The 27,596-nt window shown below is 32.7% G+C and overlaps 1 protein-coding gene across 8 annotated transcripts in view; it reads right to left on the reverse strand.

The window, feature by feature from the left end:
- NAALADL2 (N-acetylated alpha-linked acidic dipeptidase like 2) overlaps nucleotides 1-27,596 on the reverse strand; it is a 1,337,824-nt gene that overhangs the window by 131,034 nt on the left and 1,179,194 nt on the right. For all 8 annotated transcript variants that reach the window (XM_079155143.1, XM_079155140.1, XM_079155138.1 and 5 more), the window contains one exon: nucleotides 25,894-25,989. In XM_079155143.1, the coding sequence (XP_079011269.1) occupies nucleotides 25,894-25,989 (96 nt within the window). The remainder of the gene's footprint in view (nucleotides 1-25,893; nucleotides 25,990-27,596) is intronic.

Consider the following 27,596-nt stretch of genomic DNA (forward strand, 5'->3'; position numbering starts at 1 on the left):
TCACCAAATCTTTGGTATTTTTTTTTAAATGATAACTCTAGCAGAAAAATACATACATCAATAATATATTCAGTTGAGAGCTTGGCACAGCCAGGAAAGTTTCTTTCTTTACCCAAGGTCTGACAGAGCCATTAGAGACTTGGAGTATAGAAATTCTCTGAAATATAACTAGATGGTATCATGTTTTTTTTTTTATTTTTGTCATATTTCTTATGCAAAACTATCTTTGGTACAAATAATAACAAGCAGTCTTGGACTGAAGAGGTTATACAGGGATACAATGAGTTAAAATACTATAACATAAATTGCTGATGCCATATCTGCTATGGTGGTTCATATGTAGATTTTTTTTTATAAATTATCTTGTTCTCACAGGCATCTAACTCACTAATTATATGCAAACAATAAGAATCAAGCCTCTGCCAAAAGAATTAGCTCTGTAGCTAATAGCAACTGCCTTTGGCAGGACGAATGTGTTCACCAGCATTAAAAACACTTAATAATTTATTCCCGAATTAAATATTTGGAACTAGTTTCCAAAAGGGGCACTAAAGATATGAAGAGTGGAGACAAGTGACCCTAGGCAAATTGTTTGATTCTTCTTATTGGAAACATAAGACTTAACCTTATTATTTTTGGAGTTGGAATTTATAAAGAAGAAAGAACACTTTTTCTTTTCTTTTTACTTTTTTTTTTTGTTTAGTTGTACTGCTTTCATGAGATGCAATAAGATTTAGTAATGATGTTTTTGAAATAGAAAGTATTTGGATCTAAGGAAAGTTCTCTGAAGTACACATGGATTGGACTAGATATCTGAGAGTATGATTAAAAAGAGCTAGTTGAAGCAAATACTGTGTTTGGAAGCATTTGCTGGCAAAGTATAAAAGTCTGAAATATATGTGATATGGGCACATATTCAAAACTAATGTGTTCTTTGTAATTCAACAAAAATTAAAATATGGAAGAAAGTAAAGAAAATTATACGAATTTCAGATGCTTCATTTGAATTGTTGCCAACAAGAGTAGAGTGGTTCCAAAGTCTCATTTAGTCTGTGTATTTTAAGTAAGAATCAGATCCAGTCTTTAAAAATATTTTTATATATTGGGTACAATCATGGCATGAACTTTTACATACTGTACATTTTCTTATATAATTATCTAATAAATCTTCCCCAAACAATTTTGTTACACTTGCATTTTGTGCCTATTTCTACAGAGGAAAAAACCAGGGGTAAATAATGAAAAGAGAGAAACTGTCACCCATTCTCCGGTCATGCCATAGTGAAATTGAAGTCAATATAAAGTGGAACATTTGGGGTTTTTTGAACCCAGGGACACTTAACCACTGAGTCACATACCCAGACCTTTTGTTTTTTATTTCGAGACAGGTCTCATTAAGTTACTTAGGGCCTTGCTAAGTTGCGGAGGCTGGTTTTGAACTTGCAATCTTCCTGTCTCAGCCTACCAAGCCACTGGGATTATAGGCATGTGCCACCTTACCCAGCTTAAAGTAGAATTTAGTATAAGGGCTCACAGTCTATTTATCCTCCTTATCCCTGCCCTATGGTTCAATTGTGCTTTTAGAAAAGCACCTAAGCTAAAGTACTAGATCTCTAGACTGGTGAACTAGGCTGTGACTAGCTAGCGTGAGGCAGAATGGAAAGACAAAACATGGCTTTCGTGCTCACTACTCAGTGCTGAATGTTATTACAAAGCTCTATTGGGGGTACACCAGATCTAGACCAAATCAACTTTGTAAAGTAATTGCTTTGCCTCTGATTGCTCTGAGGGAAATCCAGAGACAATAAATACGGAGAGCTAACAAGCACAAGAAATGAGAGCTGCTGGCTAGAGACTTTCTTTTTGCCACGATGCCATAGTAACTGTCAAAGAAGTCCTCTGCGGACACTCATCTAAGTGCTGCAGTGGCACTTCTTACTTGGAGAGCTCTTACATTTACACAGGACTCCAGGTGCAACGTACTTCACAAACATTACCTGGAATCACCGTGCTTTCCAGTGAATTATGCTTCCTTCTGAAGCTTAAATAGAAAATATATCACACAAAACTGCCTGATAGAGCTTAATCCTCAGAAACCATTCCCGGTTAGGCTTCCCAGTCTTCTTAAGAAACTCTTGAAAATCAGCATAAGAAATTCTGAAATCAGATATTTAAAGAAAATGTAATTGCCATCAAGACAAATGAATGGAAGAATGATCTGAATGTATAGTGATGGTCTGAAAGAAAGTTGTGGGCATCTATATCTTAATTTAGAGGAACCTCAACTGGTGAATTAAATCAATATATGTTTCTGTCTTTTTGAATAAAGTTTATTTTTGAGAGTTTAGATAATACCCTAAAGAAAGGCTCCTCTTTTTCTTATATCACACATGCCAGACATGGAGGAAAAATTGCCAAGGTGTACATGCTGCATTGTCACATTTAGTCATAACATATGTGTGGTTTTATGTTTGAATCTTAATAATTCACATGAAAACATACATATTCAAAATAACCTTAAGTGTTAATTGCCTTGAAAAGCATAACATATTAGCATAACTGTTTTGATGAATTTAATTTACATTTTTATAGATCAAAATGCTTAATATTTTATAAACTATTATGTACTATAATAGTATATGATAGTTAGAACTGAGGTTAATATATCATACTTTGTGAAGACTCTATATGGAGGTCTAAGTACTCATTTTATATGGATATGTGTTTATTTTTAAAAACATTAATCTCCTTCAGAAAACATTTCTTTACTAAAACAATAGAATCACATGCTATTGTCAATACAGGATACCAAAGGATTTCATATAACATTAATCTATAACTATAGATTAGAAGTTTATTACACTGTAAGAATTTTTCTTTAGATGGAGTTACAAATTATTTACCTTCAGTTATCTTTTTTAAAGTCTGTTCAGAGACACAGAAAACAATATTAACAACTATTGATAGTGTCTTACCACAGAATTTGAGAAGCCTTATTTTAAATCAGTTTATTCAATCTAGCAGAATTTTATTGCTTTTTTTTCCTGGAATTGAAAAAGTTCCTGAAAATCACTAACATAGAGGATTTCATATTTATGTATTTGTAAGACATCTGAGACTGCATAATAATAAAAGATCTTTACTACAATATGTAGACTGAACTAGGAAGGGAAGTATAGTCCTTAACTTTAATTTACATTAGTGTTCTCCCAAATTAAAAGCCAGTTCCATTTGAGAAATGTTGTTCTAAACAAAGTTAAACAGCCATCCTTGCTTCACAGCTTTTTAATCTCTGATTTAATAACATGCTTTATAATTGTCCAGTAGTAGGGTTCATATAAAACCTTTCTAAAAATTATTTGATTAGAGATTCTCCTTTTTTCCCCCCAGATAATCTGAAGTAATTACTATGGTATAGGGTTCACTTTGAGAAGGTAAATATAGACTTTCATAATTGGGAGTTTTAATATATAAAAACACTTAAAAGAAAGAAAACCAGAAACATTTGTTTTCTTACCATTCATAGCAGCTATTAAACCAAAACCATGAAAATTTATTATTAGAGAAAAGGTATTAAAAATGTAGCTTACATTTCCATAGTAACTATATTTCAGTGTCTCCAAATAGTAATTTTATAGAAGAATATCACTAATAATGACAGAATAAATAATAGAATTTTAAAATCACAAACTCAAAATGTTTAGTAAAACTAGTCATTCTGGCAAGAATTAACAATTGGAGTTAAAATTACCAGGTAAATAATTAATAGGTGTGATTTGTGCTAATCACCACTATTCTTCTTTTACTATGTCAAGAATGCATAGTAATAATTCATTTTCCTGTCGTTTGAACTCCAGCATAACCACATAATTTGTTTTGTTCCATAATACATGCATAGAAGCAAGATGTATGACTTATGGGCAGAAACATTTAGGGACATTGCATATTTGTCCATTTGCCCTTTTCCTACCTTGGCAATTGTAGAGGATGTTGATGTGGAGATATAATTAACACTTATCATCTGTTGGAAATTGTAGATTTGGAATATGAAAGAAATAATTTTTGTCATTTTTAAGTCATTGAGATTTTGGAATTCTTAGATCCTCCAGGATAACCAATTCTTTGATTACAATTGTAATGAGGAATCGAACCCTTGACTGTGATCAATTTCCCACATAACTTTCTGACAACAAGAGGAAACATAACTGTGCAATAGATGAGAATGTTATCACCCTCATCACATGCTCAATTTTAGATAAAAAAGAAAATGCTCCATATTAATGTAATCGGATCTTAACTTCAGGTTTATAGGAGGCTAGAAGGATAGATGAAATCCAGGAGGAAAAACCAATGTTAGGACAATTAACCTGGTCTCTTCGACAGATCAGCTTTGTAAACAATAGCAATACTGATAAAATTAAAAGAACTACACAAAGAGACTTACTCAAACACAAAGTAAAGCTGCAAATTGCATCTAGTTATGAACAAACCAGTTAACCAATGTATATGGAGGACAACTAAAAAAATATGAATATGAATTTAATATGAGATAATATTGGGAAATTGTTAGTATAATTTTGAGTGTTTAGGGACATATTATTCATGTATTTTAAATGTGAAATTCTACTTTCAAATGTGTCAACTTATTAAAGCTAACTTTTTAAAATACTAAGTTTTATACTTTCTAGACTAAATGTTACTTTAAGGTTTCTGAATAAAAAATGTGGAGTGAACTAAAACAATATTGAAAAAGACAAACATAGTGATTTAAATAATTTATGTTCATAATTGCATCTAAATTAATATCAAGCTAGAAATCAAGTTTAAGGCTTTACAAGTCAACAAATACTAATTATTTTATACTGGATTTTCTTTCTCTACATCCCTCTCCTACTTTTAAAATTTAATCATTGTCAGACCATTGAATCAATTACTACTCAGCCATGTCAGCTTTACTGACTGGAGCTATTTACTGCCAAATGAAAATCAATAGAATCAGTCATCATTATCTATTCTAAAGAATGTGAGTATTGATTTTGCAAACCCCCATTTCATTGGATTTGGGAACCTTTTTCCTATTGTCGTGGGAACTTCCTTTATCTCAGGAACAATGTGAAGCATGGGGAGTTCCTGTTGTATCAACAGACTTGCCAGCCTCTGGAGTCTGAGTAACCCTGCCATCACTTTAGCTGTGATTTCCAGTGACATGGGCTACTTTCACTTCCTAGAATAAACTGCTTTCTAACTCAACAGACTTTAGTCAGACAGTTTTTTTTACCTGACTCTTTTCCTTCTCTTCTCCCTGTTTAATTAGAAAATTCTTTTATGCTTTTTGGATCAAAACTAAAGAATCATTTTTCTAAGAAAAAATTCTAGGTACCCCAGACTAGGTAGGATACCCCATAGCCCTACTTTTATCCCAATGATATTGTATACTTTCCCTCAAGCAAGGTTTGTATTTATAAATTTATTTTTGTCATATTAATTTTCCATAGACTCAGCTCAATGAAGGAAATTAAACTTTTTTTTTTTTTTTGGCACCCTACGTTGAACCCAGAAGTGCTTAACCACTGGGCCACACCCACAGTCTTTTTTTTTTTTTTTTTTTTTTTTTTTTGAGAAAGGGTTTGGATAAGTTGCTTAGGACCTCACTAATTTGCTGAGGCTGGCCTTGAACCTGTGATCCTCCTGGCTCAGCCTTCCAAGTCGCTGGAATTATGGGTGTGTGTGACTGCACTCAGCTTCATTCTTTTGTTTACTTCTATAGTCTCTGAAACTAAGTCACTTAGAATATTGTTAGTAAAGATGACATATGAGTTTGGGTATGTGAGGCAGTATTAAATAGTGAAATACTGGGCAAGTGCAGTTTCTTATATTGTTCATTTTATATCCCTGAACACACAAAAGTACTAGTTGTCTTTTATGTGAATGAATGGGATTGGAGAGAAAACAACTTTTGAGTCCTATTTCAGCTACCTACATTCCGTAATCTTTACCTTCAATTTGATGGGGAGCAATTAATTATCGAAACAATTATTTAAATGATGATTTTGAAGGATACTTTCAACACTAATCATCTTTAAATCTAGAATTTTCAGTTATTTACCTTGCTGTTGCAACCACTGCATTTGCACAATAAAAGAGAACAATCAAAATCAATAGCATTGGATCAGTTAAATATTTATTAGAAAATCATATATTGACTTTAACACAATTAAGTACCTCAACAAGACCTTTGTAGAATTTGGCAAGCTAATTTTTGCACTTTTATAGAAGTACATGAACAGTCAATATATTCCTAAAGAAGAATTAGATAGGGAACCATGGTCAACCAGATAGGACAGCTTATTTTAAAAGTATAAGGCTAGAGACTATCGAACTTGTACACAAATGGACAATAGAATGAAGAAAAGAATCAAGAGCCCAGAAACAAGCCTATATATGTAAATTCCATATATATTGTAGTTTCATTGCATAACCTTTGAAGAAGAATGTAATTCACAAAGAAGAGGTTGAAAACTGGAAATTATACTCCTAATTAAATCATCACAGCCATCATCATTACTATCATAATCATCATAGATGAAATATTTAAATGTAAAAAGAAAAATTATAAAGATTTATAAGATATTTTAATATTCCCTCATGGTAGGTAAGAATTTAAGACCTTAAAGCACTAAAGGTAAAGGAAGACACGGTAAACTATGTAAAACTGAAATGAACAACTAACTGTTCATAAAAAAGCATATAAATTAAAGTCAAAATCTGGGGGAAAATATTTGCCACACATACAGCTAATAAAAATCTCATTGTTGGAATATGTAAACATTATCTATGAATCAATAAGAAAAACAATCCAATAAAATGTTATAATTATTTTTATAGGTACTTAGAACACATGCATGCAAACAATCAGAATACCAAAATAGCCGGTACAAATATATAAAGGCCCTCAACTTCACCAGCAACCAGAGAAAAATAACTTAAGCCACAATTAGGCAGCCCTGATATGTTTCAGATTGGCAAAAATGAAAGAGCAAATCAAAACAAAATCAAATTTGGTAGAGGATTTTATCAAAGAGAATTGTCACACATGGTTTCAAGAATTAAGATTACCTGCAACAACTAACTAAGCTTGATTATCAGCACTAAAAACCAAGACCACCTTTGTTCATAGCTATTTATTTCAGGATATTCTTGGTTATGAAGATAAGGTTTTAATAAATAACTTCACTGTTTGCTTCAAGAAATTTCTGTCAACAAATATGTCCCGACAAATTAACTTACTATTCTGAGCAAACACCTGGTGTCACAGGACAACACATCATTTATAGCTCACCTAAAAGAACAGTTTCCTTATCAAACAATCCTTCTTTCACCATATTCACCAATCCACAGACATTTTTCTGACTTAAGACACCCACCTTAAAACTTCAGCCCAGATACCCTAGTACTCAATAAATCCTGAGATGTGGGAAGCCACCCACGACTATCACCATCAGGCTTGGCTAACTCTAATCCTAACCCTAACCCTCACCCATGCTGAATGTGGCAGAACCCCTGCATTTTGGTGCCTGAACAGGGACTTGAACCCTAGACTAAAATGTAGGGGTTCTGCCATAGTCAGTGTGGGTGAGGGAAAGGGTTTCTGTTAGAGGAAAGTGCCAGCTGTAGATTAATCACTAAGAAACTTATTTAATAGAATAAACACACAAGACAATTATCTTTTAAAATCAAGGGGTGGGGGTGATGGATTGAGCCATGCTAAGATCTGGCTTCTAGCAACATGGTAGAGCCCACCTCCCTTTATTTATAGCCCTACAGGTAAAGGGGGACCAGGAGGAGCTGCTTCTGTGAGGAACAGGATGGGGTGGAGTTAAGGCCACTTGCTTTATCTGGTGATCTCAGTAGAATTAGCATTTCCTCAGGTGGTGAGTCACTGTGCAGTACAGAGTCACATACCCCAGGCTATCTGAAAGTCTCTCATGACTGCCAGTTCCTGGAAGTCAGCCAAGCCTGATTCTGCTAGTAATGGATGGCTTCCCACACTGAGATACTACTAAGTTTTCATCAAGTTAGTGCCTATGTTATTCAGCTTTTCCTCACTGTGACTCAAGTACTTTACAAGAGCAACTTAGAAGATTAAAAGTTTGTTATGTCTCACAGTTTCAGAAGTCTTAGTCCGTGGTTAGCCAACTCCATTGCTCTGAGCCTGAGGTGAGGCAGAACAGTATAGCAGAAAGGGAAGGCAGAAGAAAGCTGCTCTGCTCAGGAAAGCCAGGAAGTACAGGGAGGGAGGAAGGGAGGGAGAGAGAAGCTGGGGATAAGATATAGTAGAAATTCACATCCCCAGTGACCTCCTTCCTCCATCCATGCCCACATGCCTACAGTTACCACACGGTAGTCCATTTAAATTATTAATCCACTGATGAAGTTACAGCTCTTATCATCCAATCTTTTCCTAAAAGCACCACCTCTGAACCTTGTGGTGCTGTGGACCATGCTTCCAAAACATGAGCTTTTTAGGGCATATTAAAGATCCAAGGCATACACAGCTTCCCTTTGTGAAGTAATTGTAGTAAACTCTACTTGATCAATGAGCTATTCTGTTGCTCTTTGGTGGTGTTGGCATTCAACTATTCTACCAATTTGGCATTCTGTAATAAAATTAAAGATATTAATTTCTTATGAAGCAATAAATCCATTCTAGTTTATATTTCTTAGAGAAACACTTGTACTGGAGACATTTATTTACAAGAATATTCTTAATAGTTGTTGGAAAGAATCCAAATGTCCATCAACAGAAGAGCAATAGACAAACAAATTTTGATGTATTTATGCAACAGAATGTTTTATAGTAATGAAAATAAACATATTATTGTCAAACATATCAACATGGATTAAGAAGAGGGAATCAGTCATCTTTTTATTATCAAAGTTTATGCTATTGTTCGAAAACCTAAAACCTAGCCAATGCATATCGTCAATGTGGATTCTTCAAAGTCAAGCCTTTGTTCTGAACTGTTACTGTGACTAATTTTCCTTCTAAATAACTATCTGTATTTCCTTTTAGAAGTGTGCAACACTTTGGTTACTGTGTTTCTGTCAGGTTCAAAATGTACAATTCAATTTCTTCTCACATGTACATTTGATCATATTATCACTCTCTATGCTTTAAAAAAAATATGTTCGAATCACTCTTCAAATGTATAATATCAGCCATCTTATGTCTGTGAATTTTGGAGTTGGGCTTCTCTCCTTGGATGGTCCTAAAACAATTCCTACAAAGGTTTTAGGTGATGAATATCTTGGGTATATTTAGCTATAAAGAACTTGTAAAACTTGAAGTGTTACATTTTGAGATATTTATGGTCTCCAGGGTTCTTTCTGGTAGTCAATCCCCCTCATTTCTTCTTGCATGCAGATTTTGAGTAGAAAATAAAAACATTAATTTGAATTCTTCCATCTATAGTTTTATGCATACAACAGCAAGTATCACAGAGTAAAGAAGCAAATCACAAAAAATTCTCTAATTTTCTTTTTAGAAATATGAAAATGGATAAACAATATATTTATTTAAGGATGCATATTAAGGAGATGAACATGCAAAGAAATGCAGAGATAGGATTATTTAAAATATAACTTAGTAGTTATCTCTGCTAAAATTATTTGAATCTGTAATGGAGAAAGGACACATTAGGAGTAGTGTTTTAGGGAACTGCCATCATTCTATTTCCTAACCTGGATTTGTGGTTGTCTGAGAGGTCATGAAGTGAATTCTTTAAGATGTGCATAAGTTATATAATTGCTTTTGTGCATATGATTCACTTTACAATGAAAAAAATGAAATGTAAATTTGTTTCATTTTCAATGGCATGTACTGGTTATTAGTAAATCTGACATTTGACTTATGAAAAATAACTGAATTTTAATGATCAACATAGATTTTTTGAGGGAATAATATTTATTGTCACATTTTCTTAAATTTAGTTCATCGTAATTTTTAAAAATCTCCAAGATATCCATAAGTAGAAAAGTTCTAGGTGAAAAGAGACTGCCCTGTGGAGTGTGGAATCAGAATACATACATGTAGACACTGAGAAGACACATGTGAAATTGATGTAGAAATGACATGTTGACTTGTGTCACTGTCATGTACTAGGTCAAGTCAATCATGGCTGGAATGAATAAGACTTGCACAGAAACAAAGAATCACGCTATTTTAGTTTATTCCCATGCTATGCTGTGAATTGCTTTTTAGTCATTTCTTCAAATTATTTTTGAGCACCAACTATGGGCCAGCCTCTGGAGCTAAGGCAGGAAACAAAAGAGACCTAGTTCCTGTCCTCATGAGATTTACATTCTAGTGGAGGAGGGGCAAAACAAAAATGTCAGGGTGAGAGAAAGAGACAACAGGAGAGAGAGAGAGAGAGAGAAAAGAAGAAGAAGAAGGAGGAGGAGGAGGAGGAGGAGGAGGAGGAGGAGAAGGATGATGACAACGAGGAAGAGGAGGAAGAGGAGGGGGAAAGAGAGGAGGAGAAGGGGAGAGGGGGAGGGGAGGGGAGGGCAAGAGCATTTCTTCACAATGAAGGGTGCTAATAAAAAAATATAATTATTGTCTCTCCTGCTTATGTCACTTTTCTACATTATTTGTGATCTATCACTTCTTCGCAATTCTTTATTTGTTGCTCTTTACTGTACATCTATGGGTGGTCTAGATGAAGAGTGATTTCTACTATTTGACTGAAACACTAAATGTGACCTAAAGGGGTTTAGTAAAGTCCATATTGTTACAAAGAAAGCAATACTCTCTCTCTCTTCTTGTTTTAGGGTGTTTTTATGATTTCCTCAAGCCTCCTAACATGAAAATTACCTTTTTTCTAATTTGAAGTATCTGTGCTTTCTATGACTCTGGTCAACCTGTTGTTTATACACTCGATAAATGGCCCCATGTCCCAGACATTCAGTGCATCCATTCTGGCATATCCATCTGTCCTCCAGCCTCTTCCCTCTGGATAATCAGCACTCTAGATTAGCCAGACTACGAATCACTACAAGTAGACACAGTGAACCACAATTACTTGATCTTCCTTAGTCTCATTCTTTCAAACCAGGGGATTTTAAGACATCCACATGAGCCTCAGAAAATATTCAGATTCAAGACATTAAATGGATAGAACTTAAAAATATTCAAGAAGTGAAATCTTATTTAAAAAAGAAAAACAATGAGTAAGTAAAGGTGTGGAGAAAAACAATTCAACCTTTCAACCACAAAAATGTCTGCTGTTCTCTACATATTTAAAAATAGATCACATTTAAGGATAACACTTTTGGAAAAATTGCTGTGAGCAGAAGCCAGTTTGATAGTTAAGCCAGTTTGAACAGGTGAAGTAGTTACCCAACAGGTCCAACTGTTTGCTAGAGAAGCTCCATGCAGGGTGTAATTCTTGTTACTTAACTGTGACTCCCAACTGCAGCTGTGCCAGTGTAAACATGATGCTTTATGCTATAGCTGAAATAGGTACAAAGTGCCAGCTAATGAAGAGAGTTTCAGAGAAAAAGAGACTCTAGTTATTTAATAAAAGATGTAACCAGTGATTAATATGACCAATCAGTGACAGATGTTGGAGGACATAAAACAATGGGCAAGAAGGAATAAATTTCAGTCCAAACATTGTAACCTGGTAGAAAATGTTTCTACCTGGAGGCTGGCATAGTGAATATTTTATCATTCATCTCACTTAGGGGGTTTGTTTGGATAGATTACTTTTTTTTTTTTTTCCCCAGTGCTGGGGATCAAACCTGTCAGGTTCTTGCATTCAGTAGGCAAATGCTCTACCATTGATCTACAGCTCCAGTCCCAATGGATTTTCAGAAAAACAACTGGATGCATTAATATATCTAGATTCTTATGTTTATTCAAATTCTCCAAATGGTATCTATTAATCTGTGTAGGTTTCTTGAAAATAATCATGTGATTTATTTTGAAAGAAAAATATTTTGAATTTAATTGTAAAGGCAGCTATATAAAAAGCTCATGCACTTGATCTTATATCTAGTACTAGAGAAGCTGTACCCTATAGAAGCTGTACCTATGTAACCCATGCTGCTAAACTAAAGAGAATAAGCCATCTGTGGCAACTATTAAAATTTAAAGTTCAAGTTCTAGGCACAGTGACTATGTTTCCTAAAGGCAACTTGGAGTCAAATAGCTTGATTTCATAGTTAACTCTCTGACATCAGGATAATCTGGATGGGAATAAATTATTTCAGCAAAAGCACCTGAATCTTCTCCTTGAATCTTTCCAAGGAAAGAAATTGATATGGAAAAGTGAAAAGAAATCACAAAATCTATATTTTCTTTCCACTGTCCTGAAAATTGGTCAGTTACTTGAAGAGTTGTTACTAATGCTTACTTTATTGTAATTAGGTGAAATTTCTTAGCATGATGCTGCATGCTTGTAATCCCAGCAATTCAGGAAGCTAAGGCAGGAGGATTATAAGATCAAGCCCAACGTAGGAAGACCCTATTTCAAAATTGAAAATTAAAAAAGGGCTGGGGATTTAGTTCATTGGTAAAAAACTCATAGGTTCAATCCCTAGTAACACCCCCACAAAAATTTCTTATGATTTAAGGTGATAATCATATTTTGCTCATTTATGTATTTTGGAAACTTTTCCTTTCAGATTTGCCATGTCTTTTAAAATAGTCTGGTATGTACTGCTTTCTTCTCAATTATTTTAAATGGCACATATTTCTCTTGTCCCTTCCTTCATTTTTTATATGTTAAACTATTGTTCATATTAAAATAAATATTGAACTAATGTAGTATTTCTATAGGTTCCTAAATATGGATCTCTGATCTTTTAAACCCTAAATCTATAACTGTACTATTATTAATATTCAAAAACAAAACTAAGAGTATATATTTCACTGCTAAGTTGACTGTATCTTTGAACTATATGGCCAGGATAAATTGTGGGCTTTATAGAGTGCTACAGTTTGAATCTCGAATGACCCCCAAGAGCCCAAGTATAAATAAAGCATTGGTCAAAACACTATTAGGAGGCACTAGAATTCTTAAGAGGTGGGGCCTAAGGGGTCATTTTCTGCTTCTTGGGGGTGTGCCCTCAAAGATAATCATGGGACCCTAGTAGTTTCTTTCTCTCTTCTAATTCCCTGCCACAAAATAAGTGGTTTTTCTCTTGCACAGGTTTCTGCCATAAAGTATCTCTTGTCCTAGCCCCCAAAGCAATGGGTTCAACTGACCATGCATTGGAAACTCCAAAACTGACTGTCAAATAAACGCTTCTTATTTATAAGATAATAATCTCAGGCATTTTGCTATAGTAGCAGAAAGCTAATACATAGAACCTCTTATAAACTATGGCTACATCAGAAATTTGAGGAATTTATTTGGTAGACCAATAACTGACAGCCATATCATATATAAAATACTTAGATTTTTTGGATTGGGCCATCAGAAACTAAATTTAGGCATGAATAAATGCTGACAGCCAAGTTGGATGATATTTAGAATGTGTAACTTTTCAACATCTGTATGCTTATTTCATTACATTGGCAATTATGGGTAATTGGTTAAATTCTGTCTGGATCAAGGTTAAAATTTGCAAATAGTGAAAAAGTATGAGTCAATTGCCATTTGTTCTATAAACAAAGTCTTTTAAACATGAGGGCTTTGAGTAAGCAATAAAATGAAACACTTAAATATCATGTCACACATAGTGGCATGCTCTCAAACATTTCTAACATTGATAAGCATGTTTGCCCTTTTAGAGCAGAAAGATACTGTGTCTTTAAATAGTTTTAATTTTTAACAATGTCTCATATTTTGAATGTAAGTTACTATCCAAAAAAATAATTATTAGCTCCTTCAATTACTACATGGGCTTGCAGAGATCCTGGCAATAGTGGGGGTCTTCAATCAGATCCTTAAAAGTTTCTGAGAGTTAATCACCTCCATAACAGCAAAGGGTTGTAAGTGATGATTATCTCATATCCAGATTGGCAAAAAGGTGTTTCTCATCTGTCATATCTAATCAGTCAGTCTAAGGTGATACATTTGAGAATGACTTTGAGTCCCAGGGTGAATATGGGGATCATTCTTATATGTCTATAAAGTGGGCAGGAAAAGACATTTGTTTGGTAAATACAGTGAGCTTTATTATTTTTTTTAACCCTTGTTGGATTCATTTAATTCTCCATAAAAAGCAGCCAAGCTCTGGGAATAAATAAAGTTAGCCAAACTCATTTTATGAATACTTTCCATAGTGTAATTTATCCTTTTAAAAAATTTATATACATCTCCTGTTCCATTTCAGGTGGTTACTACATGGCCTTGCAAAGTTCCTGGCAATAGTGACTAGACCTACCAAAGTATACAGCATCCCACCATCAGAAAATGTTTCCATTGTTGAGAACTGAGTTTGCATTTTCCAAATACTCGTTCTTACTTCTGTGTGGACAACCGTATTCGATACAATTGGCAGTCCATTTTGATGGCTGTCTGTACAACACTTGTGCTGCTCTGCATTTCATACTGTTTTGCACCCACATATTAACCTAAAATGACCCCAGCTGCATCAGAGTGATTCTCCTAAATCAATCAGGGTAGCCTTAATCTCTTTTCTACTGTGATTGGTTTATGCAAAACAGGCTTAATTCAGTTAGCAGTTATTTCTCTGTTCATAAAAACTGGTTCAAATATCAAGCCAGAAACCAATTCAAACTACTAAGATGAAGGTCAATTTTTCTGGGGCTTTCTAGAAATCGGCATCATTGCTGTTTTGAGAAAGTCACCAGAACAGAGGTTTTCTCCTTCTTTGACAGACTCATGTGCAGATATGAGTCCGAGAATTACTGACGGTAATTTTTTTTAATATGAAGAAATTCCAATGGTAAAATGTCGAATACAGAGGACAGAACTGAGATTAAAATAGATAGTGAATCTGGCCTATATTTGAGCCACACCTGATATATGTCTAATGTCTATTCTAAACCTTTCATTTACATTAGTCAATAGAATTTCATTATTTTTATTAAACAAGATTGCATATGGGTTTTTAATAATAGCAAACAAAAACATTCCAGCTTATATGTATATTTTTATCATTAAAGAAAATGTTTGAACTTGATATCATTTTCCTGTTTTTTTTTTTCTTTTTAAAGAATCAGGAATTATTAAGACTCATAACTCTTTTTCTTAAAGACTTAGGAATAGAGCTATTATTCATTATCATTTAATTTAAAATGAAGAAATTTTTAACTGTTTGAAGCTCTATTAAATGACCTAAAGCCACTGTAATTTCAAGCACAATGAAATTCTAAGCCTTAATTTTGAAAAATGAAGTGAACCTATTAAGTAAAAATAATTACATCGAAATATTTATCTATCATGCTTTTATAAAACATAAATTTGCTTGATTTCTCCAAATATAATTCTTGTTTAATGCTAAATTGTAATTCCATCATAAAATAGTCATACTTAGGGAATATATTCATTTCACACTAAAATATTGCATCATTGTCGGTGCTGTGATTCAGTGGTAGAGTGTTTATCTGGCATGCATGAGGACCAGGTTAGATTGCCAGCACTGGAAAAAAAAAAAAAAAAACTAAACCAGAACACTAAAACCATTGCATCATTCAAATGGTGATGTATTACAAGAAATCTGCAATTTGAATATTTTCTGTATTACACCAATAGCAGCAGAATATACAAAATCAAAATTCAGTACACAAATGAACAAAACTACAGTAAGTCATTTAGAATTTCCTGGAAAAGAAGAAAGATATAGAGAGACCTAGAAATGGATAGACACGAATACCTATAGACATAAACTTTTTCTTAATATGTGTGTTATGAGTGTGTGTACGTGTGTGTGTGTGTGCATGTGTGTGTGTGTGTGTGTTAGGATTTTTCAAGGAAGAATATTGAGAGTGATTTCACTGAAAATATATGCCAATGATTAGTCTGTGCCATATGTTTGTACGCATTTGTATGTGTTTGCATGTATGTATTTGGGAGCATCTTTTATTATAGCCACACATGGGGGTAATGAGTACTATTCCCAGGAAACCTCAGAATCAGTCGCAAGATTAAAATCTATTAAAATAATAGACTCCAAGGTGGCTCAGATTCTTCTGCTATGCTATGTTATATTTAATGTGTTTTTATTACATGGAAAGTGTCTGGAGCCTTTAAATGTTTTTATTATACAGGGGTTTGTTTCAACAACACTTTTTGAAAGGACACTCAACCTGCCTACTTTGGATTAGTTCATTGATTCTTCTGCTCTTTGCCTTTGTATTTCTATAGTACTTTGAGAACACTATTATCTGAGAATAGTATAAAAAGAGAGTCTCCTCTTCAAAGTGAGGGGAAAATGTAGAAGTTAACATAAAAACTCACTTTCAACTTCTAAACAGGCCCCTAAAATAAGAACTTATATTTAGAATATACAAAATTCACTTATCACCAAAATGTTACTTTATAGAATGAAGCTACTTCTTTCTGAATTAGATGTGAATGCTTTCTGAACTATTGCGCCTTTAAAAAATTGTCACATTAATTTTAGGTGATCATATAATTTCCTCTTCTGATTTATATGAATAATATATTAAAATTATGTTACAAATACATGTTAAAATCAGTTCTTATGTAAATGTATACTCAGTCACAGTCTTTCTGCTTGTGCCTATCTTAATATGCAAGACTAATTCTTTTTAATGTACTGTTGCATTGGGCAAAATGACTACTTTGATAACTACTGTTAAAAAGAGTAAAATTTGGACAATTTCATATTGTGTGATAATTCACCTTTGAGTAATAAAAACATAAAGAAAAAATAAAAAGATAGTATAAGGCATGCCTTTAGAACCTATAATGTTCATGCAGCATAATGAAAAACAATAAAGCAAACCTCTCCGGGCAAGAGAAAACAGAGTCACAACACAGTCTCCAATTTCAGTAAATGAAGATATTGAGTTTAATTATAAATTTATGAAGAAAATGCACACCTATAATATTTCCTCTTCAGAGCACAAGGGGTTGGTTTTAATATACCACTCTCCCTCATGTAGCTCCAACCAACATTCTTTATTACAACATGCAATCTCTGCATTGAAAGTACATATTTGGGATATTTTCCAGTTTAGCTCAATATCATGAAGACATACAGTGTAGATCTCTATGGAGACATTTTGACTCTAGTACCAATAATTTAATATAGTAGGGGAAAATTACAATTTTTTTATAAACAAAAGCTTTAGATCCACATTTTCAGAATAACCTCAAATGCATACATACACATGATCACAGAATATCCTTGAACTTGCTTTTTGAAGCAGAATATATGTTTTCATATTTTATCTAAACTATGTATTAATGTTAGAGAACTAGGAAATCACTCCGATTTGGCCATTCAGCTAGGAAACCACAACCAGATTTTCTAAGCATTTTAAAATATTATATCTGAAATTCTATTAGTCTAGTGACTACAACAGGTCATTGAAACTTAAAAAATCTAAGTAAAAGATGTAGTCTCTTCCTCTTTTTCTTACTTTGTATGCAGCAACTGAACTCTATTTTTCAAAGCTATCACTTAGAATGGAAACTCAAGAGAATTTAAATCATTGTGAATTTTAGTCTGCCTCTCTAGTCTATAATTATAAAATTAGTAGATTGTTTTATGTTTTCAGTTAACATGCTCTAAGAATCTTAACAATATTATAGCAGCTAGTATAAACATGTTTTCAAAATGACATTTTTTAATAATAGAAAATTTATATTTTAAGTCATATAATATGTTAAAAAATATGATTTCATTAGTCAAAATAATTATAGTCATTTAACTCTAAAGGATGATATATAGCCAATGCAATTAATGTTAACTGAAATTGTTAAAACTTAGAATTATTTAAATGTTTTTCATCACTAAAGACATCACCATTAAACTTTACCTACATCTTTATTCACATCACTGTAAAACTGAGTTTAAATTATATCCTTTATATATATATATATACACATTTATATAAATATAAATGTACTGTAAGATACAAACTATGTAAGAATTGCTAAACATTATTTCTAGGATTTAATCAACACTGCCTTACACTAAAATTTAATCTTATTTTGATATTTTATTCACATACATAATGGACAAAAAACATACTATTCCTATTTTTATTTTCTTTGTGATGTTGTAACACTCAAATAGATACTTTTTGTTGTGGTTAAATAGAGAATACATTTAAGATTAATACAATAGAGTCCTTGAAAAATAGAGATTTTAAATAACAGAGTATATTTATATGTGCACTACAAATGGAATATACTGCCCATTCTTAATATTTAGCATTACTTAATGACAACTGTCCTTTAATGATTTATTTATTATGAGTAGCAAAATATCTGGAATTCCTCAAATACTAAGGTAAAATTCACCTGAAGTAGTGTGTCTGGTAAACTTTCAAAGTGCAAATTGGAGCAGGTGCAAAACTGTTCATGTTTCCCATCACTAAGCTGAATCACTAAAGTTTGTCACTCTTCTGGTCCAGCTGGGTACATAGATAGACTTAAATAACATACAAAGTTAAGCATAGCCAGTGCTATGTTTACTTTTTAAAATTTTTTTATAGAGTGCATTTTGATTCATTGTACACAAATGGGGTACATCATTTTGTTTTTCATGGTTGTGCATGATATAGATTCATACCATTCATGTAATCATACATGTGCATAGGACAATGATCTCTCTCATTTCACCATTTTTAATTAGATATGTTTCATTATTGCTCCTTGCCTCTCTAGTATCAGGTATTTACTGATGTATTCTTTTAATTCTCAGAATTTTTATTAGTTCATTAAAGTTATATATAATATTGGGGTTCGTTTTCACATAATTATATAATCATGGAATATAATTTGCTCTACGTCAGTCCCCTTTACTTTTTCTATTCCTCCCATCCTCTCTCCCTGCGTTCCCTTTCTTCTACTCTACTGATCTTTCCTCTATTTATTTACACTTATTTTTAATTAGTGCATTATGGATATACATAAAGGTGAAATTCACTGTGGTATATTCGAATATGTACATAGGAATGTTTGGTCAGATTCATTCACTGTTCTCCCACTTCCCATCCCGCCCACTGTCCCTTCAGTAACCCTAAATAAGTTTAATAAAAAATCCTGGTTAGCCATCATGTAAGAAAAGGAAAAGTTTAATTCTTCTTAAGAAAGTATTTTCTAAAATACGGTTGGAAAACCAATAAAAAGACAAACTGATATTTCTTGAAGAAACTCACAAACAGAATTAGGTCATTTTGTTGGCTTTCATGATGCCACATATATGAGGCATTTTTGCTTCACTGCATGTGCCATTCATATTCAGAGATTTTCACTTATAAAATAGAGAATCTGAAGTGCAAAAAGAAATGTACTATCAATCCAATAACCTAATAGAGGGGACCTTTTCTCTGGTACCTTCAAATGCCCTATATTCACATTTGATTTAGAGTCTTCTAAATGCAACTACAGTATTTTTTGTTTGGTTTAAATACAAGTTTACAGTCATCATTAGTTAGATATATACTATAGGCAAGATTTTTGGAATAAAATAACAAAATATGTTAAATCAAAACAAACATTAAATACAGGACATGACATCTCATAATAATCTAAGGAATGAATAACAAGAAATGTGAACCCATTTACTGAGAATAGTAAAGATCTGAAGGCCAGGTATAAATGAGGAGGAAAACCATAAAAGAAATCCGAATAATTGGCTTAAAAAATGTAGTGAGAAGTTGATGGAGTGAATATAGATTTGAAAATTTTACCCTTCTAACAGTATTCTTTTCTTGCATATTATAAGAATCCTTCTATCCTTGGTCTTTCCATCTCTTGTTGCTTTTCCTCCTGTGTGTGAGTGCCAGGGTAACATCACCTGCATTGTCAGTGATGCTGTAAATTTTCTGTAATCTGTGTTGAGACACACAATAGCCAGATTTCTGTAATCTGTGCTAAGACACAAGGTCTGCCAGTGCATACCTGACCAAACATCATGAGCTGTGGCTAATGTCACTGAGGAATTGAAATTCTAATTGAAATTATAATTTAGTCAAAATTAATTTTTAATTTAAATTGATTTGTTTATAGCAGATACTATATTCTACAGTACATTTCTAGACCAGGATTTCCTGAGCAAAACTCACATGTCTGCCTCCTTAACCCATCTGCCTGTGCTATAGCATGCCAGATGTCCACATATCCAAAGCCAAAGTCATCACTTTCTCCACACCAATTCCTGATTTTGTTAATAATTAACCAATAATATCAACTTTGCTTTAAAATAGAACTATTAAAATTACCCTTGACTCTTCACTCTTCTTTGTGTTTCATATATCATGCAACCTATTATTCAATTCTAAAATTCTAAAATAGTCTCTCAAACCTGTCATTTTTTCTAAAACACACATCATTATTTTTCACACACTATCACCAACAACCCAATTTTTAAGACATTCTCAGGAGAAGATCAATGACATTAAGACAAAGTTTAAAACTACTGAATTCTTCAAATGTTACTTGTCTGGTGAATTATTCAAATCTCCTAGTAAGAAACTCCAGTTCCATCTTCTTCCTCCCATCCTTTTCTTATGGATTACATAAATCATCCTATCCAGTCTTTTCTCCTTTTTATTTTTTTGGCTCCTCCCATATTTTGTCCACATTACTATCACTTCTGTAATACAACTATTAAATGATTTCCTTGCCTTACTCCTGTGTATTAATTGTTTGGGGATATCAAGTGTTTTTGCTCCATGCTTGACTTATAGTACACTACTAGAATATTAAGATGACTAATAGCAACTTATGAGCTAAATGTTGAAGATTTAGAGATATAGCTAGGAAATTCCTAGGTGTAAAAGGAGAAGAGAAATAAGCCTATTTCAAAACATGAATCCATGTTGATTTTTATTCAGTTTTTGAAAAATCAAGCAGCTAAGATTTATACTGATATTTAATTCATGTTTAGTCTTTGAAAGAATTAGTTTGGCTTCTATGATAATTTTAAAAACAAATGCTTCTTTTTTAAGACAATTATAGAGGATTAAAAAAAATGCTTCAACATTGATGCAGCATGAGTCACCCATTGGGAACTGTATATGGACCCACCTGACTGTCACTGGAGCCATGATGGATTATACCATTTGGCATCAATATTGAGCTTCATGCATTACTTTCTTAGGTTCCATGCTTTACATCAAAAAGACAAATGCCTTGGATTTATGAACATTGATCTTGTAACCTGCTACTTTACTGAATTCACTTATGAGTTCTAAGAGTTTTCTGGTGGAATTTCCAGGTTCCTCTAAATATATAATCACGTCATCAGCGAACAGGGATAGTTTGAGTTCCTCTTTTCCAATTCGTATCCCTTTAATTTCTTTGGTTTGTCTAATTGCTCTGGCTAGAGTCTCAACCAGAGACCCTGCATCTTATAGAAGAAAAAGTAGGCCCAAACCTTCAACTTGTTGGCTTAGGAGCAGACTTCCTTAACAGGACTCCCATAGCCCAAGAAATAAAAGCAAGAATCAACAACTGGGATAGATTCAAACTAAAAAGTTTTCTCTCAGCAAAGGAAACAATCAGTAATGTGAAGAGAGAGCCTACAGAGTGGGAGACAATCTTTGCCACTCATACTTCAGATAGAGCGCTAATATCCAGAATCTATAAAGAACTCAAAAAACTCTACACCAAGAATACAAATAATCCAATCAACAAATGGGCTAAGGAAATGAACAGACACTTCACAGAAGATGTACAAGCAATCAACAGATATATGAAAAAATGTTCAACATCTCTAGTAATAAGAGAAATGCAAATCAAAACTACCCTAAGATTTCATCTCACCCTACTTAGAATGGCAATTATGAAGAACAGAAGCTACAATAGGTGTTGGCGAGGATGTGGGGAAAAAGGTACACTCATACATTGCTGGTGGGGTTGCAAACTAGTGCAGCCACTCTGGAAAGCAGTATGGAGATTCCTCAGAAAGCTTGGAATGGAACCACCATTTGACCCAGCTATCCCACTCCTTGGTCTATACCCAAAGGACTTAAAATCAACATACTACAGAGATACAGCCACATCAATGTTCATAGCTGCTCAATTCACTATAGCCAGATTGTGGTACCAACCCAGATGCCCTTCAGTTGATGAATGGATAAAGAAACTGTGGCATATATATACAATGGAATATTACTCCGCCATGAGGAATGACAAAATCATGGCATTCGCAGGCAAATGGATGAAATTGGAGGGTATCATGCTAAGTGAGATAAGCCAATCTCAAAAAACTAAAGGACGAATGATCTCGCTGATAAGCAGATGAGGACATACGGGGGTGGGGGGTAGGAGGGGTTAGGGTTAGGGTTAGGGTTAGGGTTAGGGATAAGGAGGGTGGTAAGAATGAGGAAGAAAGGAATGTATAGAGGGAAAAGAGGGGTGGGAGGGCAGGGGGGAAGGGGAAAAAAATAACAAAATGAATCAAACAACATTGCCCTATGTAAATTTATGATTTTTAATTAAAATTAAAAATTAAAAAAAAAAGACAAATGCCAAGACAAATTCAAACTTTGTAAAAAACAAAACCAAACCAAACAAAAAAATACTGCAGGACGTTGAATACCAACCTTCAGGGACTCACAAGTCACATACTATTCAATACTTATTTATTTAAAAATATTATTTAAATTCAGTACAGCCAAATTATGTATTATTTACTTTCTTATATTCAGAAATTATCATTTGTGTTCACATAAAAGCATATACAATGTATAGTGAAGTTCTAGAATGCAAATAGTTACTCACTTGGAAAGGATACAAGATTACGCCACAGATTATTATCACTAACAATATTAAATACATATATTTATTGTATTTATTTAAATAGATTACATAAAATATGTGACTTATAATGTTATATCAAATATAAACTTTAAATAAGGACTGTATCTCTGATATTTCAATTCCTTCTAGTTTCTTGAAAATGTTTTAATATTGGTTAATATTATACTATTGGTTATTAGTTGATATTAAATATTAATATTTAGTACTATATATGTGTCACAATTTTACAAAGTATTTCTTATATTTCATATCATTATTGCATAATTAAGAGACAAGGATTGATGTGTATTGGGTCTTTTAATTTAGGTGGAGGGCTATTTTTATAATATCATGCTACTGTGTGGAACAGGAGTGTCAAAAACATGTGACATGCTATGACAGCATCACAGTTACCCTTAGTGAAATGAGACATTCTAAAGACCTCAGTTCTTCACAAGCTAATTTTTATACTACATTTGTGTCACTTCTAGTATTCTCAGCATTGAATCAATTACTTTAGCTGTCTGTTTGCATATCTTAGAAATAAATACATACATATTTTCACATCTTTGAGAGACAGAGAGCATGAATTAGATAAATTTTTGCCTTAAATTAAAAACAAAATTCAGAAAATGCAGGTAACAATCTATTTAAAGATTTTAATGTTAATAATGGTACTTAATCACACACATGCTGCATTTCTAGAGAAAACATAATAAATCATCTCTTTTGACTTCACAGATTACTAGTGAGGAAGAACATTGGGAGTGGATGACTTATTGGTGTAAAAATAAAGTTGTACTAAATAAGATGGTCATTCGGTAACTAAAACAGAACTAAAATCCAGGCTCTATATTTTCTCATCATGTATTTTGTTCAGTTCTTCTCTACTTAATAAATGCTTTTATTTTGTTATTGATTCAAAAAAATTCACATTAAAATAAATTCAAACACTATTAAACAGTCCTTTGTACAGTTCCTCAGTTCTGCTATTTGTAAAATGACTGAATGATAAAGCTCCTTTTCTTCCCTTGGTCCATGTCTACAATAGAAGTGAAGATAGACACTATAATTGGGGAAAGAAAATTAATACTGGATAATACATTTGGTCATAAAAAGTTTCCTAGAACTCTTGCTTCTGCACTTAAAGGGGTTCTAGTTTTCTCATAGACATGGGATTCATTACAACATTCATTTAATGGGTTAATGAAGTATCCATTTACACATCAAATATAATTGAAGATATGTGAAAAAAATTATGTTTTATCTTTAATTATCTCTTATCTTCTGTCGGGTTCACATTGAATGCTGAGCTCTTATATGTGTCCAGGCTCTCCTTCTCCCTTCCTGACCCATCCCTGATTCCCGACATGTTCTCAGGGACTGTACTTCTTAAATACAGCTAAGATCTCACTTACTGAGAATTAGCATACCTCTAAAATCAAATATCTAACATTTTCTCTGGTTAAGGATTTCACTTGCTGGATACTATCATCTCATTAAATCTGATGTTAATATGGGCTCAAATCACCCCCTCCATAAAAGTCCTTGACATTTCTGATCATCAGAAAAGCAGGGAAAATGGAGAAAATATTATTCTATTACTTTAAATCCTTGAATTCTTTGCTTAAAAATAAGCAGGTAAATGTATGCTCTAAGTAGGCAGAATATTTGAATATATACATTTTTCCCAAAATATATGTATGTATTCACCCATATATATGTATATATTTATTCAAATACATAAACACATTCATATTTATTCATATATTTGTCTGTAATAATATGTAGTTACACACACAAATCTATAATCTCTAAGTATTATGATTACAGCTAAGATTGTGGATCCTAAGGAAGTAGTTGAGCTCACTTCTATCCTCATATATTCAAATAATAATACAAAATCAAATAGAGATATGAAAAATTAAAATAAGGAACTGGAATATACTGGAAAGGAAACTATGATAAATATTTAGTTAAAGATTCAGATATTTTGAGCTGAGAAGAATTTTAAGTAAAATATAATTCAAACTTTTTTTATTTTAAAGGTTTAGAAATAAAATAAATTCTCCTAGCTCTTAAACGTCAGAGATAGACTTAGATTCTGGTCTCTCTTCTGAGCTCACTCCCTCATCACTGCGGGGGCTCAGTTCATTTTGTCACACTTCCTCTTTTTGAAGGAGAAAAACAACTCTGTAAAATTTCACTAAGATTTAAGGATCATTAAATCTTTCAAGTAAGCACATATAAATATGGATTATTTTTAAAGTACCAAAATGCCAATATTCTCTATAAAATCTATACCCCAAAGGTAGATTTTGACAGTTTAGATAAATAATTGGCAAATGTAAAAATTTGTATGATATCATGTGATGTCAGAAACATTAAATTTATTTATTTCATACTGTTAAACTTAATTTTCTTCTCGATAAACTTATGGCTAAGGAAATACAATAAAAATACAAGTAAACCCACCATAGAGTAAAAACAAGTCTTATTGTAAAAGCAGTCTAACTTCTTCCTTCATAAAAAGAATCACTTCTTAGTGCAACTAAAAAGTACCACAAACAAACATCTTGAATATTGAAAGAAAATTTTGGACAGAGAAATTCAAAGACCTATTTTCTATTGTACCTAAATGTCTAAAGTGAAGAAATGCTTTAAGAATATAACACAAACCTATCTTAATATTATAAGGGAAAAATTAATTGTTATATTCAGGACATATTTCAATACAAATCACCAGTAATAGGTTTGTAAAATCTTGAACGAAAATTTATTTTTTCTGAATACTTGCTTAACAACTTTATTTCTTAGAAAAACAATAGGATATATTAAAATTCTTTTGAGCATGATTTACAAATTTTCTCATGATTATTTTCCTTTCTTGCATCAACCAACAACAACAAGAATAAAAGATATAACAAAACCTTTCCATTCCATGTATGAGCTCATGAATAAACTCTTTCCCTACCTTGCTTATGGTTTCATGAAGGTTGAAAAAAGGATCCATTTCTTCAATTTTTGTTTCATGTTTAGGAAAAACAGCCTCAGAGAGAAAACTTGGACCCTGTGGCAAATCGAAAAGGAAACATTTAAAACTCACCATTGATTTTGTTTTTCAAGTGCTTATTGGATTTTCTTTAAAGATTCAAAGGGGCTCTAAATTGCTTTAAGGTTCCTGTTGATTGTTGAACTTCATTGTACTGATCTAATTATCCATCATGAAATACTTTTAAATTAAAACAAGTAGAATTCTATAAACCTTGACATTATTTGTATTTACAAAATAATGTTTTCTTAACAAAAGAGATTAATCGTAAAATTCTGCTACCCTTTTTCCCCAAATGCAGACTTACATGTATCCACCTTGATTTAAAAATCCCCATTGGAAATTCTGTTTTAAGGCTGGTGGAACAGAATCATTTTAATAACCATGATCACCCATAAAATCTTAGGCAAAGTATATACAATATTTCAAATATTTTTACTAACTTCCAACACAATAGGAAGATATATCTTGGGTAGAAATCCTATATGGTTATTTATGTTGCCATTAAAATGGTAACACATAGTGTCAGAATCTTAGTGTAAAGATGGTTGAAATGAATCAGAGATACTCTAATTCATTTTGTGCTTCCGTGTGTAACCAGGTTTTAGGATGCAACAAAGATAAAGAATGCTGATGATCTTACTACCAAAATCAATGCTATGGGATATATCAACATAATCATCATCCTATAAAATTATTATTATTTGAAATAATATATTTTACTTAAAAACCTGAAGGAACTAAAATTATTTGGCTAGAAAGCAGAATACTTGGGACAGGATAAATGTAGATAGATAGAAAACAGGTTTACAGACAGATGAACCAATAATCTTTCTGGAGACAATCATGGGAAAGAAAGATTCAAAGTGATCTACACCAGTAATTACTGCAGAGTAACAAACTTAAGCTAAATTTTACTAAGCTATCCACCAGCAGAACAAATTATTTTGGGATATACCAATTGATGGTGGGGAAGTTAGGATTATGTAGTTGATAAGCTCTGATGTTATACAGATGAGGACTAAAATAACTGAATCCTAAGTTCTTAAGTATTAAAAAATTCTGTGACAAGATGTACACTTTACTCCCTATTTAGAAAAACACTGAAATCAGGCAAAATTAACCTCCAGCATATTCCAATTTTAAATAAGACCGTGAATCAGCCAAATAGTGTTAGCATCTATCAGGACTAACAGTTTATTTAACAAAACCATGTTTAGTGTTCCTCTTTTCATTTGCCCACTAATCTAAAACAAAATTGTCTGAACATTTGCTCAGTCCCAACCAGTACTTCACTTTGTAAGTCTTGCCATAAAATTCACATGACCCATGCCTAACATTTAATACATATTCTTTCCTAATTTCCTCATCAGAAAGCCTGCTAAGACACAGGAAAATGGGCTGAATTGCTTCCCTTAAAATTTATGTAGTAAGGTCCTACTCAGAATGTGACTATATTTAGAAATAGGTCACTGCAGATGTAACTATAACTAGTTAAGGTACAGCAGATCACATAAGAGTAGTATTTGTCCCTAATGCAATATGACTTGCATCCTTTAAAAAGGTAGACATTTGGGGACAGAATTATACACAGAGAGAATGCAATGTGTATACAAAGTCAGAGA

This window comes from Sciurus vulgaris (genome assembly GCF_902686455.1).
Source record: "Sciurus vulgaris genome assembly, chromosome: 10".
Taxonomy (NCBI): domain Eukaryota; kingdom Metazoa; phylum Chordata; class Mammalia; order Rodentia; family Sciuridae; genus Sciurus; species Sciurus vulgaris.